The sequence below is a fragment of the Dasypus novemcinctus genome, chromosome 20 (genome assembly GCF_030445035.2).
Source record: "Dasypus novemcinctus isolate mDasNov1 chromosome 20, mDasNov1.1.hap2, whole genome shotgun sequence".
In the NCBI taxonomy this organism is placed as follows: domain Eukaryota; kingdom Metazoa; phylum Chordata; class Mammalia; order Cingulata; family Dasypodidae; genus Dasypus; species Dasypus novemcinctus.
In genome coordinates, this window is record NC_080692.1 from 48,454,446 (window position 1) to 48,468,614 (window position 14,169).

The 14,169-nt window shown below is 41.1% G+C and overlaps 2 protein-coding genes across 8 annotated transcripts in view; one reads left to right on the forward strand and one right to left on the reverse strand.

Moving 5' to 3' along the window:
• INTS13 (integrator complex subunit 13) overlaps positions 1-9,785 on the reverse strand; it is a 47,786-nt gene extending 38,001 nt beyond the window's left edge. Inside the window, exons 1-5 of one of the 3 annotated variants that reach the window (XM_071210217.1) lie at positions 9,254-9,733; positions 8,063-8,298; positions 4,824-4,898; positions 3,634-3,737; positions 1,562-1,711 (exon numbers count right to left, since the gene is read on the reverse strand). Coding sequence is in view for 1 of the 3 variants with exons in the window: in XM_004479946.3 (XP_004480003.1) it covers positions 4,824-4,898; positions 8,063-8,287 (300 nt within the window). In the remaining 2 variants the exon portion in view is untranslated. Of the gene's footprint in view, positions 1-1,561; positions 1,712-1,732; positions 1,807-3,633; positions 3,738-4,823; positions 4,899-8,062; positions 8,299-9,253 lie in introns of those variants that run through there. The other 2 variants (XM_004479946.3, XM_071210218.1) reach the window with 2 other exon arrangements.
• Positions 9,786-9,871: 86 nt separating this feature from the next.
• The window catches only part of FGFR1OP2 (FGFR1 oncogene partner 2), a 29,447-nt gene continuing 25,149 nt past the window's right edge, over positions 9,872-14,169 (forward strand). For 2 of the 5 annotated variants that reach the window (XM_058282931.2, XM_004479948.5), the window contains exon 1: positions 9,892-10,291. The gene's annotated coding sequence lies outside the window, so the exon portion shown is untranslated. Of the gene's footprint in view, positions 10,292-14,169 lie in introns of all 5 variants that reach the window. The other 3 variants (XM_004479950.5, XM_058282932.2, XM_004479949.5) reach the window with 3 other exon arrangements.

Genomic DNA, 14,169 nt, shown 5'->3' on the forward strand with positions numbered 1-14,169 from the left:
GACATCATGAATATGTTGTAATCAAAATCACACATTTTATATATCATAAGAAATTTATGGTATACCAGGTGTCAACATAATGAGGCCAAAGAGATTTGTACAAGATTTAGTCATTAACCACAACGTTTTAGTGATGACATACGCCCTTATAGAAGGAGTGATTCAAAATTCATAAATTAAAAAACAAACCATGTATTACATGATTCCATTCATATGAAATGTCTAGAAGAGGCACATGTATATACAGAAAAAGTAGATTAGTGATTCCTTGGGGATGGAGGGGATTGTGGGGACAGGAGGATTGACAGCTAAATTAGTAGAGAGGATTTTTTTTTTAGGATATGTGAGGGGATGACAATGTTCTAAAATTGACTGTGCTGATGGTTTGTACATACATGTGACTATACTAGAAACCACTGAATTATACACTTTAAGTGGATGAAACACATGGTATGTGAATTATATTGTAATAAAGCTATTAAAAAGAGTGTGCGAACATTTAATATACTATGACAGTATAATCTCATGTTATTTTTTGGTACATTTGTCACAATTCCACACATTCTTAGGGATGAATGAAGAAAATATATAAAACTCTCATGGAATATTCTACTTTACTTTTTATTTTTCAGGTATTAGAGCCAGGGATTGAATCCAGGACCTCCTGTGTGGGAGCTGGTGCTCAACTACTGAGCCACGTTGGCTCCCCTGAGTTGGTTTTTTCGTTTGTTTTGGCTTTTTTTTTTTTAGGAGGCACCAGGAACCAAACCCAGGACCTCCTAAGTGGGAAGCAGGCGCTCAATTGCTTGAGCCATATCCACTCCCCTAGAATATTTATTAACATAAAAAAGTTATCCATCTAACTGATATTTTGAATATCCATAAGATTCAGCATTACAAGAGTTAATATCTCAAAATACTCGAAGAGTTTATAAAATACTAATGTAAAGTATAATGAGCCATATTCCTAGACTACCAATACTCTAGAATAAGTGATTTTTTAAAAAAATGAAAAACCACCTACAAATAAAAAACAATGCAGATCAAAGACTACTAAGTTTTCAATTAAAACAATGAGAAATTTGTAAAATGTTAAAAGTAAAGAAAAATCCTATTATCCACCATGATTAGAAAAAGGGATGCTCTTTTAACTATGAAATTTGGTTTCTCTGAACCTATATAGCTGTAAGTTAAATGTGAATACTCATCCCACATGATTGTTCTAAGCATTATAAACAGTATAACCATGTTTTGCACACTGCCAGGAGGTAAACTGGTACAAGTCTTATGGAAAGGAATTTGCCGGTACCTATCAATTATAATTGTTACACCCTATGACCCAGCACTTTGGGAAATACAGTCTACAAATCAACTTCCAAACAGCAAAATGATAAATGTATACTATTATTCACTACAGAATGGAAAAAGCAAAAAACACCTATCAATTGAAGACTAAACAATTTATCACTCATCCAGTAGGAAACTATGCAGATATAACAAAAAAGCAAGCACTTTCACTATATATTAACATGGAAAAGATTCCCAAGATATACAGGCATACCTTGGAGATATTACGGGTTAGGCTCCAGACCACCGCAATAAAGCAAATGTTGCAATAAAATGAGTCACAAGGATTTTCTTGTTTCCCCGTGCATATAAAAGTTTTGTTTACAATATACTGCAGTCCATTAAGTGTGCAATAGCATTATGTCTAAAAAAACAATGTACATACCTTAATTAAAATGTGACACAGACACGAAGGGAGCACATGCTGATAGACCTATTCGACACAGGGTCGCCACAAACCTTCAATTTATAAAAAATGCATTATCTGTGAAACACAATAAAGCAAACCGCAATACAACAAGGTGTACCTGTACTGTTGTGAAAATAGTAAGACAACGAACTATGTGTAAAATTTGTAACCTTTTGTGTAAATAAAGGAAAAAAGAATATGTATCTGTATTTCCTTGTATATGCATAATGATACTCTGGAACAACCAGTAAGAAACTATCAACAAGTGATAGAGGGAAGCAGACTTGGCTCAATAGACAGAGCATCCGTCTACCACATGGGAGGCCCATAGTTCAAACCCAGGGCCTCCTGACCCATGTGGTGAGCTGGCCCAAGTGCAGTGCCAATGCGCGCAAGGAGTGCCCTGCCACGCAGGGGTGTCCCCACATAGGGGAGCCCCATGCGCAAGGAGTGTGCCCCTTAAGGAGAGCCGCCCAGCGCAAAAGAAAGTTCAGCCTGCCCGCAAATGACGCCGCACACACGGAGAGCTGACGCAAAAAGAGGCACAGATTCCTGGTGCTGCTGACAAGAATACACGTGGACACAAAAGAACACACAGCAAATGGACACAGAGAGCAGAAAATGGGGGCGAGAAATAAATAAAAAATAAATCTTTAAAAAACAACAAGTACTGGGAATAAGTAGCTGGTATACTGGGAAACCAGCTCTGCAAAAAAATAATAAAAGCCCTGATTTGTAATGTTTGCTAATCTCTATGATTAAATATTCCCAGTATGGCTGACTTCAACCTACAAATGTGATACCACTGAAAGCAGAACTGGTGATGCACAGAATCAGCTTTCCCAAGCCGGCTCTAGCACATGACTGACTAGGACAGGGGATGAGTGGGAAGGAAACTTTTCAAGGTTTACCTTTCATAAATACACACATAACACACAGGTGTGTGTGTGTATGTGTATACACAAAGTTTTATTTTAAAACTACATGGATTTTGTGTGATCTATTAACTTTAAAAAAAGATACATAAAAAATAAAATTAAATAAACTACATGGATATTACCTAGTCATAAAAAGTCAACAAAAAAAGATAATTTATAAATGGCTGTATAAAGTCCCCAGTACATGGGAGAAGTTCAATAAAAAGTAGCTTTTTGGGGTAGGAGGACTGTAGCACTGGGGAAAGCAGCAGAAAGAAAAGAGCTTGGCTTTGGAGTCAGATCGATGTGGATTCAAATGGGGCTCTGCATTTAATTAGCTGTGTGAGCCTGACCAATCTCTCTGAGCCTTTTTCCTAACCTAAAAATAGAAATAATAATAGAACCTGTCCCACATTAGTGTGTCAATTTTAAGTTTTATTTACTCTATTAAAAACAAAACAAAAAACCAATGCCAAACTCCCAAGGCATAACAATTTTTTAATAAAAAATAGTTATGTGTCATATAATGGAAAGAACCCGGGACTTAGCTATATAAATCAAACTACTCAGGCCCCTGTGGGCCTTGGTTCCATCACATGTACAACGAAGGATTTGAAATAAAGGATGGCTAAGATTTTTCCAGCTCAAATATTCTGCAGTCTATTTTACTTGCTTCTTATAATTATTCCTAATGACTAGAGAAAGGTGGGATGTGGATAAGGAAGGCTCAAATGTTAAATGTTTTTAAATAGACGAGACTATATATAATTTATACAAAATGTCAGTTCTTTTATATCATTGTGAACATTACTTTGCTACATAGTTGCCTTCTGATTGGGGGTTCCCCACTCTGCTATTTAAAAACAGTCAATGTCATATGAATCTACCTTCACCTTCAGAAAGCAGAGAGCAGTAGTAATTTTCTTTTGATCAGCATACCCACTATTATCAAATGCATACCTGTTCCTTGAATGCAGACGTGCAGTAAGGGAGATATATACTAATTTGTGCATATTTCTATTCATATGCAACAGAGAGGCTTCAAACTTCTTTCACAGTACCTCCTGAAAGAGGCAAACCAGAACACATGCTTCTTCAAAAAGTCAGGACGGGAGAATGATAGAATCCTTAGTATTATTTTTTCAAGTAATGAAAGAGTATATAAGAACATTCTGGAGTGATATCTATAAGCACAAAGCCAAGCCAAACAAAAGTCTACCTGAGTGAACCACCTCAAAAGAAGGAAAGAAAGTTTAGCTATGTTTACATCCCAAACCAAAAACTACAAGACCTTTTTTTCTTCAAAAATATTACATTTGAAATTCAACTTGGGTGAAATTATTTCCATTATCAGGAAATTTTTACTCATATAATAATTCAAATGGCATATTCAAATATTTCACTCAAGCCTGTCTTTTACTGTTCATATTCATCAGTGAAGAACATACGAAATTAAATGTTCTACTCAACTAAACAGCAGCACAGAATATAAGCTACCACAAACTCAACATCCTTAGACAAATAATGTTTAAAAGCATAAACTTGATGGATTAAGCATATGTTTACTTCTGCTCCCTCCTAAAATCCCCTTAAAACCATAGTAGAGGAATTTAATGTAAAAAAGCAAAAACAAGAACGCATGAGCCCACAAAGACGAAGGGAATGGAAGAGGAGATAACAGCAAATGAGAGAGGTCAACAAAAATGTTTGACAGAAGTGGATGGAGAAGTGGATGGAGAAGTGGTGAGGACTAAGCTGAAATCTAAGCGCCTACAACGGAAAAAGGCAAGACACCATGCCCTGCAGAACCCAGGGCAGGTGTGTGGCACAGGTAGGAGAGAAACAGAAAAGAGGTAAATCCTCCTCAACAACAAAAATAAACGGATAAAGTTTAAACCCAGAACTCAATAGACAGCAGTAAAAACAAGTTATTTAGAAATACAGAAGCAAATACCAGGAGTTGAAAGGTTGCTTCTGGAGAGTGGGAAAAGATTGGACTGGATGTCTTTTTCTTTATAAGGCTTTTAGTGTTACTTGGTGTTTTCAAACTACATGCAAATACTACACTGACTTTTAAAAATCATTTAAAAAACAGTATTACAACAATCAGATAGTTTTCCAAAATGGACAGAGCTCAAACCTAACCGTACCTCCTGCAAATTTTGGTCCTCTTGAGTCCAAGAATTTAGAACATGTGCTCCAGAGTCACTCACGATGAAATTCACCTAACAGATTTCAAAGAAACAATTAGTATTCAGCTCCAGTTTGACTGAATCATCATCCTATTTTAAAACGATATGCAATTTCTAACACAGTTTATTGATTCATCCCTTCGTTTTATAGTTACAATGCCTAGTACATGCCAGGTGCTGCTCTTAGCACTGGGGAGATGGAGGTTTAGGGTTATAAAAACATTTCAGTAACCCACCATGTGACAGGGATAGATGGTATATAAGGTGGAGGGCAGCACAAGGAGAAATACAAGATAACGTCAGAGCATAAAAAAGGCTATGAAAAGAAGCTGATTAGCTCCTTTAGATTAGGTAGTCAGAGAAGAGCTCTTTACAATAGTGGCAACTGCCAGGAACTCCAAAACGACCAAAAGAAGCCAGGTATGTAAAAAGCTAGGAGGAGAGAATTTTATGGAAAAAAAACCTGCAAATGCAGTGGCCTCTAACCATGTAACAGGAACAGAAGCACCAGAAAAGGCAGAGGGGTTAGGAGATAAGCAAGGAGAAACAGGCAATAGCATATCACACAGGGCACTGAGAGCAAAAATAATGGATTCAGACTTAAGTCTAAGTTTTAAAATAAAATGCAGATTAAAAATACTATTGGTTGGGTAAGATGATAAAGACAGTGAGGAATATATTAAAATACATCAAATGATGATTATGTTCCTGCTTGTGAGAATGGTGAGGTTTCTTTCTTTCCCCTGGACTCTATGATCTAATTCATGATCTTTTTTCCTAATATCCATGAGATACCAATTTTCCTTCCCCAAGGAATGTTTGATAATTGGCCTTCTCTCCTGAGGCTTACCTGACAGGAATGTATTTTACTCAGCCATTTGCCTTACATTATCTCTTTATTTAAAATTACTTACATCTGGCGGCAGACTTGGCCCTGTGGTTAGGGCATCCGTCTACCATATGGAGGTCCGAGGTTCAAACCCCAGGCCTCCTTGACCCATGTGGAGCTGGCTCGTGCGCAGTGCTGATGCGTACAAGGAGTGCCCCGCCACGCAGTGGTGTCCCGGCGTAAGGCAGCCCCACGCGCAAGGAGTGCGCCCCGTAAGGAGAGCCACCCAGTGTGAAAGAAAGTGCAGCCTGCCCAAGAATGGCATCGCACACATGGAGAGCTGACACTACAAGATGACACAACAGAAAGAAACACAGATTCCCGTGCCGGGGTGGGGAGAAGGGGAGAGAAATAAATCTTTAAAAAAAATAAACTAAAATAAAATTACTTAAATCTTTTAACAATCATAGGAAGGTGTTACGCTTAAATGGGAGGAAACTGAGGCTTGGCGAGATTAAGTAGTTTGATCAAGGTCACATCACTGATAGCTAATGAAGCCAGGACTGGAACCAAAGATTGTGTTTTAAATCACTATATTACCCTCTCTTCCATTATATATATTTTTCCCTCAACAAAATGTACAAAAAAACTAGTTATAGAGAGACTAAAAAACAACTTATACTTAAATTTGGAAGACACGTGAATGTGTAACATTAGACATGCTGTGTCCAGCCTTCCTGTTCCTGTGGGGCTTAGCCATGGTGCTCCAAATGAGGTGGAAATCATGTCATCCACTTGTGGCTGACCAAATCACTAACCTAAGCTAAAACTTTGGAGATCCTGAAAACTGTAGATAATCTTAATTAACATCATCTTCATTTATTTTTTTTTTTAAGATTTACTTATTTATTTCTCTCCCCTTCCCCCCCCCACTACGGTTGTCCATTCTCCGTGTCTATTTGCTGTGTCTTCTTTGTCCGCTTCTGTTGTTATCAGCGGCATGCGAATGCGAATCTGTTTTTCTTTTTTTTGTTGCATCATCTTGTGTCAGTTCTCCATGTGGGTGGTGCCATTCCTGGGCAGGCTGCACTTTCTTTTGCGCTGGGCAGCTCTCCTTATGGGGAGCACTCCTTGCGTGTGGGGCTCCCCTACGCGGGGGACACCGTGGCACGGCACTCCTTGTGTGCATCAGCACTGCGCATGGGCCAGCTCCACACGGGTCAAGGAGGCCCAGGGTTTGAACTGCGGACCTTCCATGTGGGAGACGGACGCCCTAACCACTGGGCCAAGTCCACTAACTCATTTCTCTTCTTGATAAAAACAATCCCCACTTAGCATTCTGAGGCACATTTCTTTCTAATATGAGCAAATCCTGCAGCAGTTTAGCACACAGTCACTAAAACTGCAAGCAGCCAGCCTAACTGGGCTCAAATTCTGGCTCTGCCTCTACTCAGCCCTGTGGCCCAGTGAAAGATGCTTATCTTCTTTTTTGCCTCAGGTTCTTCATCTCTGACATGGAAGTAATAAACAAGGCTGATATTCAGTGGGTTCATTCCAGGACCATCTGACTGTTCACAGTCAACATCCTCTCTGCTTGGGCAGGTGTGAGTTCTCTACTATCAGTCAGTGCCAGTTCCATGGTAGTTGTTATAGACCTTGAATACTGCCCCAGCAACCACAGTACCTCCATCATAGGATTATTGTTAGAATTAAAAGTTAATGAGGGAAGAGGACTTGGCTCAACAGATAAAGAGTGTCTGCCTACCACATGGGAGGTCTGCGTTTCAAACCCGGGGCTTCCTTGACCCATGTGGAGCTGGCCCATGCGCAGTGCTGATATGTGCAGGGAGTGCTGTGCCACGCTGGGGTGTCCCCCGCGTAGGGGAGCCCCACGCGCACGGAGAGCTGCCCATGACGAAAGAAAGTGCAGCCTGCCCAGGAATGGTGCCGCACACATGGAGAGGTAACACAGCAAGATGACACAACAAAAAGACACAGAAGAACACACAGCGAATGGACACAGAAACAGACAATGGGGGGGTGGGGGGATGGGAGGATTGGGGAGGAAGGGGAGAGAAATAAACAAAAATAAATCTTTAAAAAAAAAAAGTTAATGAATATGAAGTACTTTGGAACATGCTTGGCACAAGTATGTGCTCAGTAATTGTTGGCTACTATTACTATTACTGGCCACAATTAAATACCCACAATATATTAATCCCAAAGGGCAGATCGACATATCATATTTTTAAGGTAATAAAGTTGTAAGCCAAATTTTTAAACAATTTTCTACATAAAAATCATATTTAGGCAGTTAAGTGCATCCCCAAATCATGACTTTACTTATACGTCAAGACTTAATACTCACCAACTTTTTGAAAGGAAATATATCATACATTATTCTACAATATTCCATGGAAGATTCAACTGAGCAAGTCCACAATGATTTAGATATGGGAGCCAAAGGGATGATTCCTTGGGTCCTATTCTTCACCAGCATATCGAACTCAACATGCTGTCTGCATGATTCTGCCATGTAAGGGCAGTGATCTACAACGAATACTGTTTTATGAGATTCAGAAAAAATCTTCATTTTGTTTTAACCTGTAAAAGGAAAAACATATTAGCCCAATGTCTTAACATTTATCCAAATTATTTATTAATGTGTCTTTCCTCAAGAATTTGTGGTAGGGAACTTGAATTATCAGTGTTCAAAGAAATTTACCCAACAAAGGACAAGATTTAATGGGATCATGACCAGAAGGAAACTGTATCAAATTACGGGATGAGCTACAGCTGCTGAGGCTGTCACTCTACCAGGAACAGGCAAATTTAAAGTCCGTACATATTTTTTTGGTTTCTGAATGAACTTAAAATGGTCAGAAGACATATTTACATATAATTATATTTGACTCCCTTACAAAATACTAAACGTAGTAAATGACAAAGACACTTCTGAGGTTCCTTGCTAATGGACTCCAATCAGATATAACCCACAAAAACCCATAAAAGAAGGCAGCATTTGGGGGCGGAAAGGGGGTCCCTCCCCCAAAACGTTTCAAGACTTCTGAGGGAGAGAGCATTAACAGGAAAGAGGAGTGACAGCAAATGAAAAGAACCCAAACAAGATAACATCTCCTAAGGTAATTGTATACACCACGTCTTCGCTGCAGAGGATACGGATCCAAAATTCACACTCTCCCCTTAACTTCAGAAACGCCATAGTTATTTCCCACGTAGAAAACCTAGTTGCTACCATCACGTTGGTGGGGAGAAGGAACCGTAAAACTTTTTCTTATAAGAAGAGCCTCTGCTAACTCCCTAGCTTCGCTAATAAAAATCGTACACTGAATCGACAATCCACGTTCGAAATGCACATGGTAAAGAGAGATCATCAAATAGAACTGATTTTTTTAAACGAAGCAGCTATTTTCACCTCCAGCTTTCAAACCCATTTCCCCCCTTTCCTGGAAAAACCTCCTAGACCACTCTGCTGGCGGGCGGGACGGGCAGAGTACGAGGTGAGCGGACGGGAAGCGCTCGGGTCGAGGTCGCTTACTTTCGTGACTGGTCCTGCAGTGGACACCAGCAGAGGCCACGGGCCACAGCCCCTCTGCAGCAGCCGCTGGCCGCGCGGGGAGAGTCAGCGCCCGGTCAAGGGTGTCTGCTCCGGTGACGCGGGGCGACGCTGTCCCCGCTCATCTCCGAGCACCCCGGTTCCCCCCGGGCTCCCCCAAGCAGGAGCGCGCGCCTGCGCGTGGGCACAAACACGCACGCTCCCGAGCTCGCGCGTGCGCAGGAGGCTGTGGCCAGCGCCGCCGAGCTCCCCTTCCCCGGGTGGGCCAGGCGCCCAGGTCGCTAACCAAACAGGAAGAGGGCGGGGCCGAGGGGGAAACCGCCTCCGACCCCCCAGCGCTTCTCCCCGCGAGCTCTTCCAGTCAGGGACCGGAGGGCCTCCCCAGCAGCGAGCTGCCAACCACGGCAGCGGCTAACCCGGCTGCGGCGCCCGGAGCGCAAGGCCCGCCCACCCGCGCTCCCCGGCTCCGTTTCTCGACCCAGGCCCGTTTCCCTGGAAAAAGCTCGCGAGACTTCGCGAGAGCACGCGCTAAAGCCCCGGAGTGGACGATTGGGGAGGGACGTAGACGGGGCCCGCCCCTACCCTCACGCACTTCGGCTCGAGGGGGCGGAGCCCTCGCTGGGCGCTGACCCCACCCAGGCGCGAGGAGGAAGTCTCGCGAGGCTTGGAGGAGGCGGGCGACGGAGGTTACCCGGAGGGATGCGCTGGAGGCGATCCCGGCCGGTCCCCGCCGACGGCTCCGCCCGCCGAAGGCGCTCCCGGGCGCCCGGCGTCTCTCCTCAGGGGCCTTAGTTCCCGGCGACTTAGGCTGTGAGTGCCTCATCGCCACAGCTGACGGGGCGAGGGCCCGAAACCGGAGGAAGCGGAGTAAACTCTGGGACGGGGCCGAGCGTCTGGGACGCGCCGGGCGTCGTCCGCGGATCCGCCGGCCGCCGGGCCTCGGCGCCGCCCGCTCCTGCCGCTCGCGGGGGCCGTCGAGCTTCCTCTCCCGTGCCCCGCGCTGAGCTCCTGCGAGAACAGGTGCGTAAAGTGTCAGCGGAAAGCCTCGTCCTGCCCCCGGGCGCGCCGTCCTGGGTGTTTTCTTCCTGCCTTCCCCGCCAGGAGCTCACCCTTTTGGTTGAAGGGGGAGGAGCAGATGGTCCCTGAAATACCTGTTTATATCACTCCTTTTGCTAAGCTCTGTGAACAAACTCAGCGCTGGCAGACTCGGGCCCCGATTTATTAGGTCCTTCAGAACCCTCCACAAACTGTCCAGTGCCTTTTGCCTCTTTCGGTTTCTTCTTGCTTCTTCAGATGCCTTTAGTCTCCAGCCCTCCCAGAACCCTGGTTGTTCCCCCGAACCTGCCATGCATCCTCACCACTCTGTGCCTTTGCAGGGGCTGAGCAGTCTGTCTAGAAGGCCGGCGATTCCTTCTCTGTTTTACATTTCAACACCGAATTCATAGAGCACTGTATTCTTAGACTCTCCCCGGATGACACTGGTAAATGCACTGTGCCCCCGAAACACGTGAAACACAGGTCCTCTGTAGTATTTATTAGGTTGGATTATTTGTTCTTGTATCTGTCTCTCCTGCCCATTTGAGCCTGAGGCTAGAATCATGCCTTATTCTTTTTTTTTTTTTTTTTAAGATTTATTTATTTCTCATTCATCTTTGTAACAAAACCTAGTCTAATGCTTGGCACGCATCAGACCTTATTTATAAATGCGTGTGTATACATATTTTTAATGTAATAGTTTTAAAGAATTCACCGTAGGAATACTTGGTGCACCTAAAATCATAGAATTATAGCTTCGGGTATTTACCTAAGTCTCCTGACCGTTTTTGAATATGAGGAATCCTGTACCCCAACACACAAGAGATATGCCTTCAGTATTTACTGATGGAGAGTATGCGTAACAGCAAAAAACTATGCCTTTAAACGGTTCTGTATTTTATTATACTACTGTCTAAATTTGAAAAATAATGGGGAGTACGTGTGAAGAAATGTTTTAGATTACAGCGTTTGGTGTGTGCCTTCATGTACCTCATCAGAAATAACTGATTTAGAATAGGAATAGGTTAGTTCCTTCTTGAAATGCCATACTTGTTTGAAATATGTATATGCAACTTATATTTAGGTACAATTCTAAGGAAGCCCATTTAATTTAAAAAGAAAAATCCTTCAGTGTCCTTCCAAATTATTTTCCTTTAAAAATTCATTGTCTTCATAAAACTCCAGACATTATTTATTCCATTTCCAAGGACAATGAAAGTTTCCTACTGTTTCATGTACAGTGATATATAAAGTGCTTATTCTTATATGTAACTTGATGTATTTTCTTGCTCTAGATTATAAATTCCCGTGAAAGCCGGAACTATGCTTTTTTTCTATTCCCATATGTGTCAGTCAATGTTCCCTTCTAATTCACATTAGAAGCATCTGCCTGAAAACCCAATAAAAATTTTCAAACTGAACTGGATTGTTGACATTTAAAAACACATCTGCGTCTTTAAATAAATAAATAGACACATTTATGTTGGAGACAGTGGCCACTGGAAGTTCTGTGGGAGGGACAGGGAAAAAACAGGTGTAAAATGGGAATGTTTTCCGACTTAGGAATTGTTCTACACTGAATGACATTGCAATGACAGAGGCCATTATATATCTTGATATAACTTACAGAATTGTGCAGGAGAGAGTGTAAACCACAATGTAAACTATAATTCACGCTTAGTGGCAATGCCCCAAAATGTGTTTATCAATGGTAACAAATGTTCCACACTAATGAAAGATGTTTTTAATGTGGAAAAATGTGAGAGGGATTGGGAGTGGGGCATATGGGAATCCCATGTGTCTTTTATGTAACATTTATGTAATGTAAGTATCTTTTTTAAAAATTAAAAAGTATATATTTTTTAAAAGACATCTGTGGTATATAAGTAGACACAATATTTCTGTGTAGGTCCAGCTGTAGGATGGTGGATTTGGATAAAGGGAAAAGTAGAGTGACTTGAATTTCTTTACGTTTTTCTTACCCTAAGTTGAAAACTAAGCAGCTGGCAGTTGCTGTCTTGGGTGGGTGGTGGTTTCTCTTTTGTCAGCAGTAGAATGTTCTGAACCCTCTGCCAGGAGTCTGACTGAGTATCTTTAGGTTGTAAAGTGGGCGAGAATGTGATTTTTTCCCCAAAAGTAACAAGACTTGCTTTTTAAAGCCTTTACTTGTAATTTGGGCCTTTCTCTAGAATAGAACGTAGGTAAGTAAATGGTAATTAATTTAGATAGGTAATGTAAATGTGGGTAAAATAATTGAGTACTCCTTTTTATATGGAGTCAATTTTTTAAAAACTGAAATTTTTGGGGGTGTTTGGTAAAGCCCTGCATCCACTCTACTTATCCCCTCCCCAGGCCAGAAAAAGTGATTTTCAAAAAAGGTGGCAAAATAAATTCATATAAAATAATTTAAAATTTTCCATGGTATCAAAAACAGGAAATGCACAGCATGCATAGTCTTAGAAGTGCTGTGTCACTGTATGTATGTATTTATTTTATTAGAGAATTTGTGAGCATAAAAAACAATCAGGCATAACATGCAGAATTTCCATGTATAACTCCTCCATGAACTTGCATTGTTATGGAACATTTGTTAACAGATGAAGAAAGAATGACACGTTAAATAATGCACTTAGTTAATATCATTGAACATGAATGAATTAAACTCCCCAATCAAAAGATAAAGACAGAAGATCACAAAGGAAACAGAGAACTTGAGCAATGTGATAAATGAGCTTGACCTAGCAGAAATATACAGAATGTTGCATCCCAGATCAGGTTGTACATTATTCTTCTGTCTGTCTATCTAATGATGTGAGTGGTGTGCTGAAGTTTCCAACTATTATTGTAGAGATGTCTATTTCTCCCTTCAGTTTTGCCAAAATTTGCCTCCTATATTTTGGGGCACCCTGGTTAGGTGCATAGACAATTATGACTGATATTTCTTCCTGATAGATTGTCCCTTTTATTAATACATTATGGCCTTCTGTATCTCTTAAAACTTTTTTGCATTTAAACTCTGTTTTGTCTGATACTGGTATAGCTGGCCCTGCTCTTTTTTGGGTACTCTTTGCATGGAGTATTTTTTTCCACCCTTTCACTTTCAGCTGATTTGTATTCCTGGGTCTAAGTAAATCTCTTGTAGGTGACATATTGGATGACTTGTTTTTTTATCTATTCTGTCAGTCTATATCTTTTGATTGGGAAATTTAATTCATTCACATTCAGTGATACTACAGTAAATGCGTTATTTACTTCCACCATTTTATTCTTTGGTTTCCATATGTCATATCTTATTTTCTGTAGTTTTATTCTTTAGGCTATCCTTTTTGCTATTCTTGCCTTCTTTATACTCTCTTCCAAGCCTCTCTCTCCTGTCTTGTTCTTTCGGGTTATAAGACTCCCTTTAGTAATTCCTGCAAAGGCAGATTTTTATTTCTTCATTTTTATTTTTTTAATGAACTCTCCTATTTTCTATTTGTGAATATTTAAAATTCACCTTCATATTTGAAGGACAGTTCTGCTGGATAAAGAATTCTTGGCTGGCAAGTTTTCTCTTTCAGTATCCTAGTTGTCTTCTCATCTCCGTGTTTTCTGATAAGAAATCTGCCCTAAGTCTTACTAGTTGTCCCTTGTATGTGATGATTTGCCTCTCCCTTGTTTATTCTGAGCAGTATGTGTATTAGAGTAGGTCTGTTCAGATTTATCCTGATTGGGGTATGCTGTGCTTCTTGGATATGTAAGTTCATTTCCTTCATGAGTGCTGGGAAATATTTTCATCCCTTATTTCTTAAAATACTCTTTCTGCCCCTTTTCCTTCTTCTTCCCCCTCTGGAACTCCCATGACATGTATGTTGTTGAGTTTT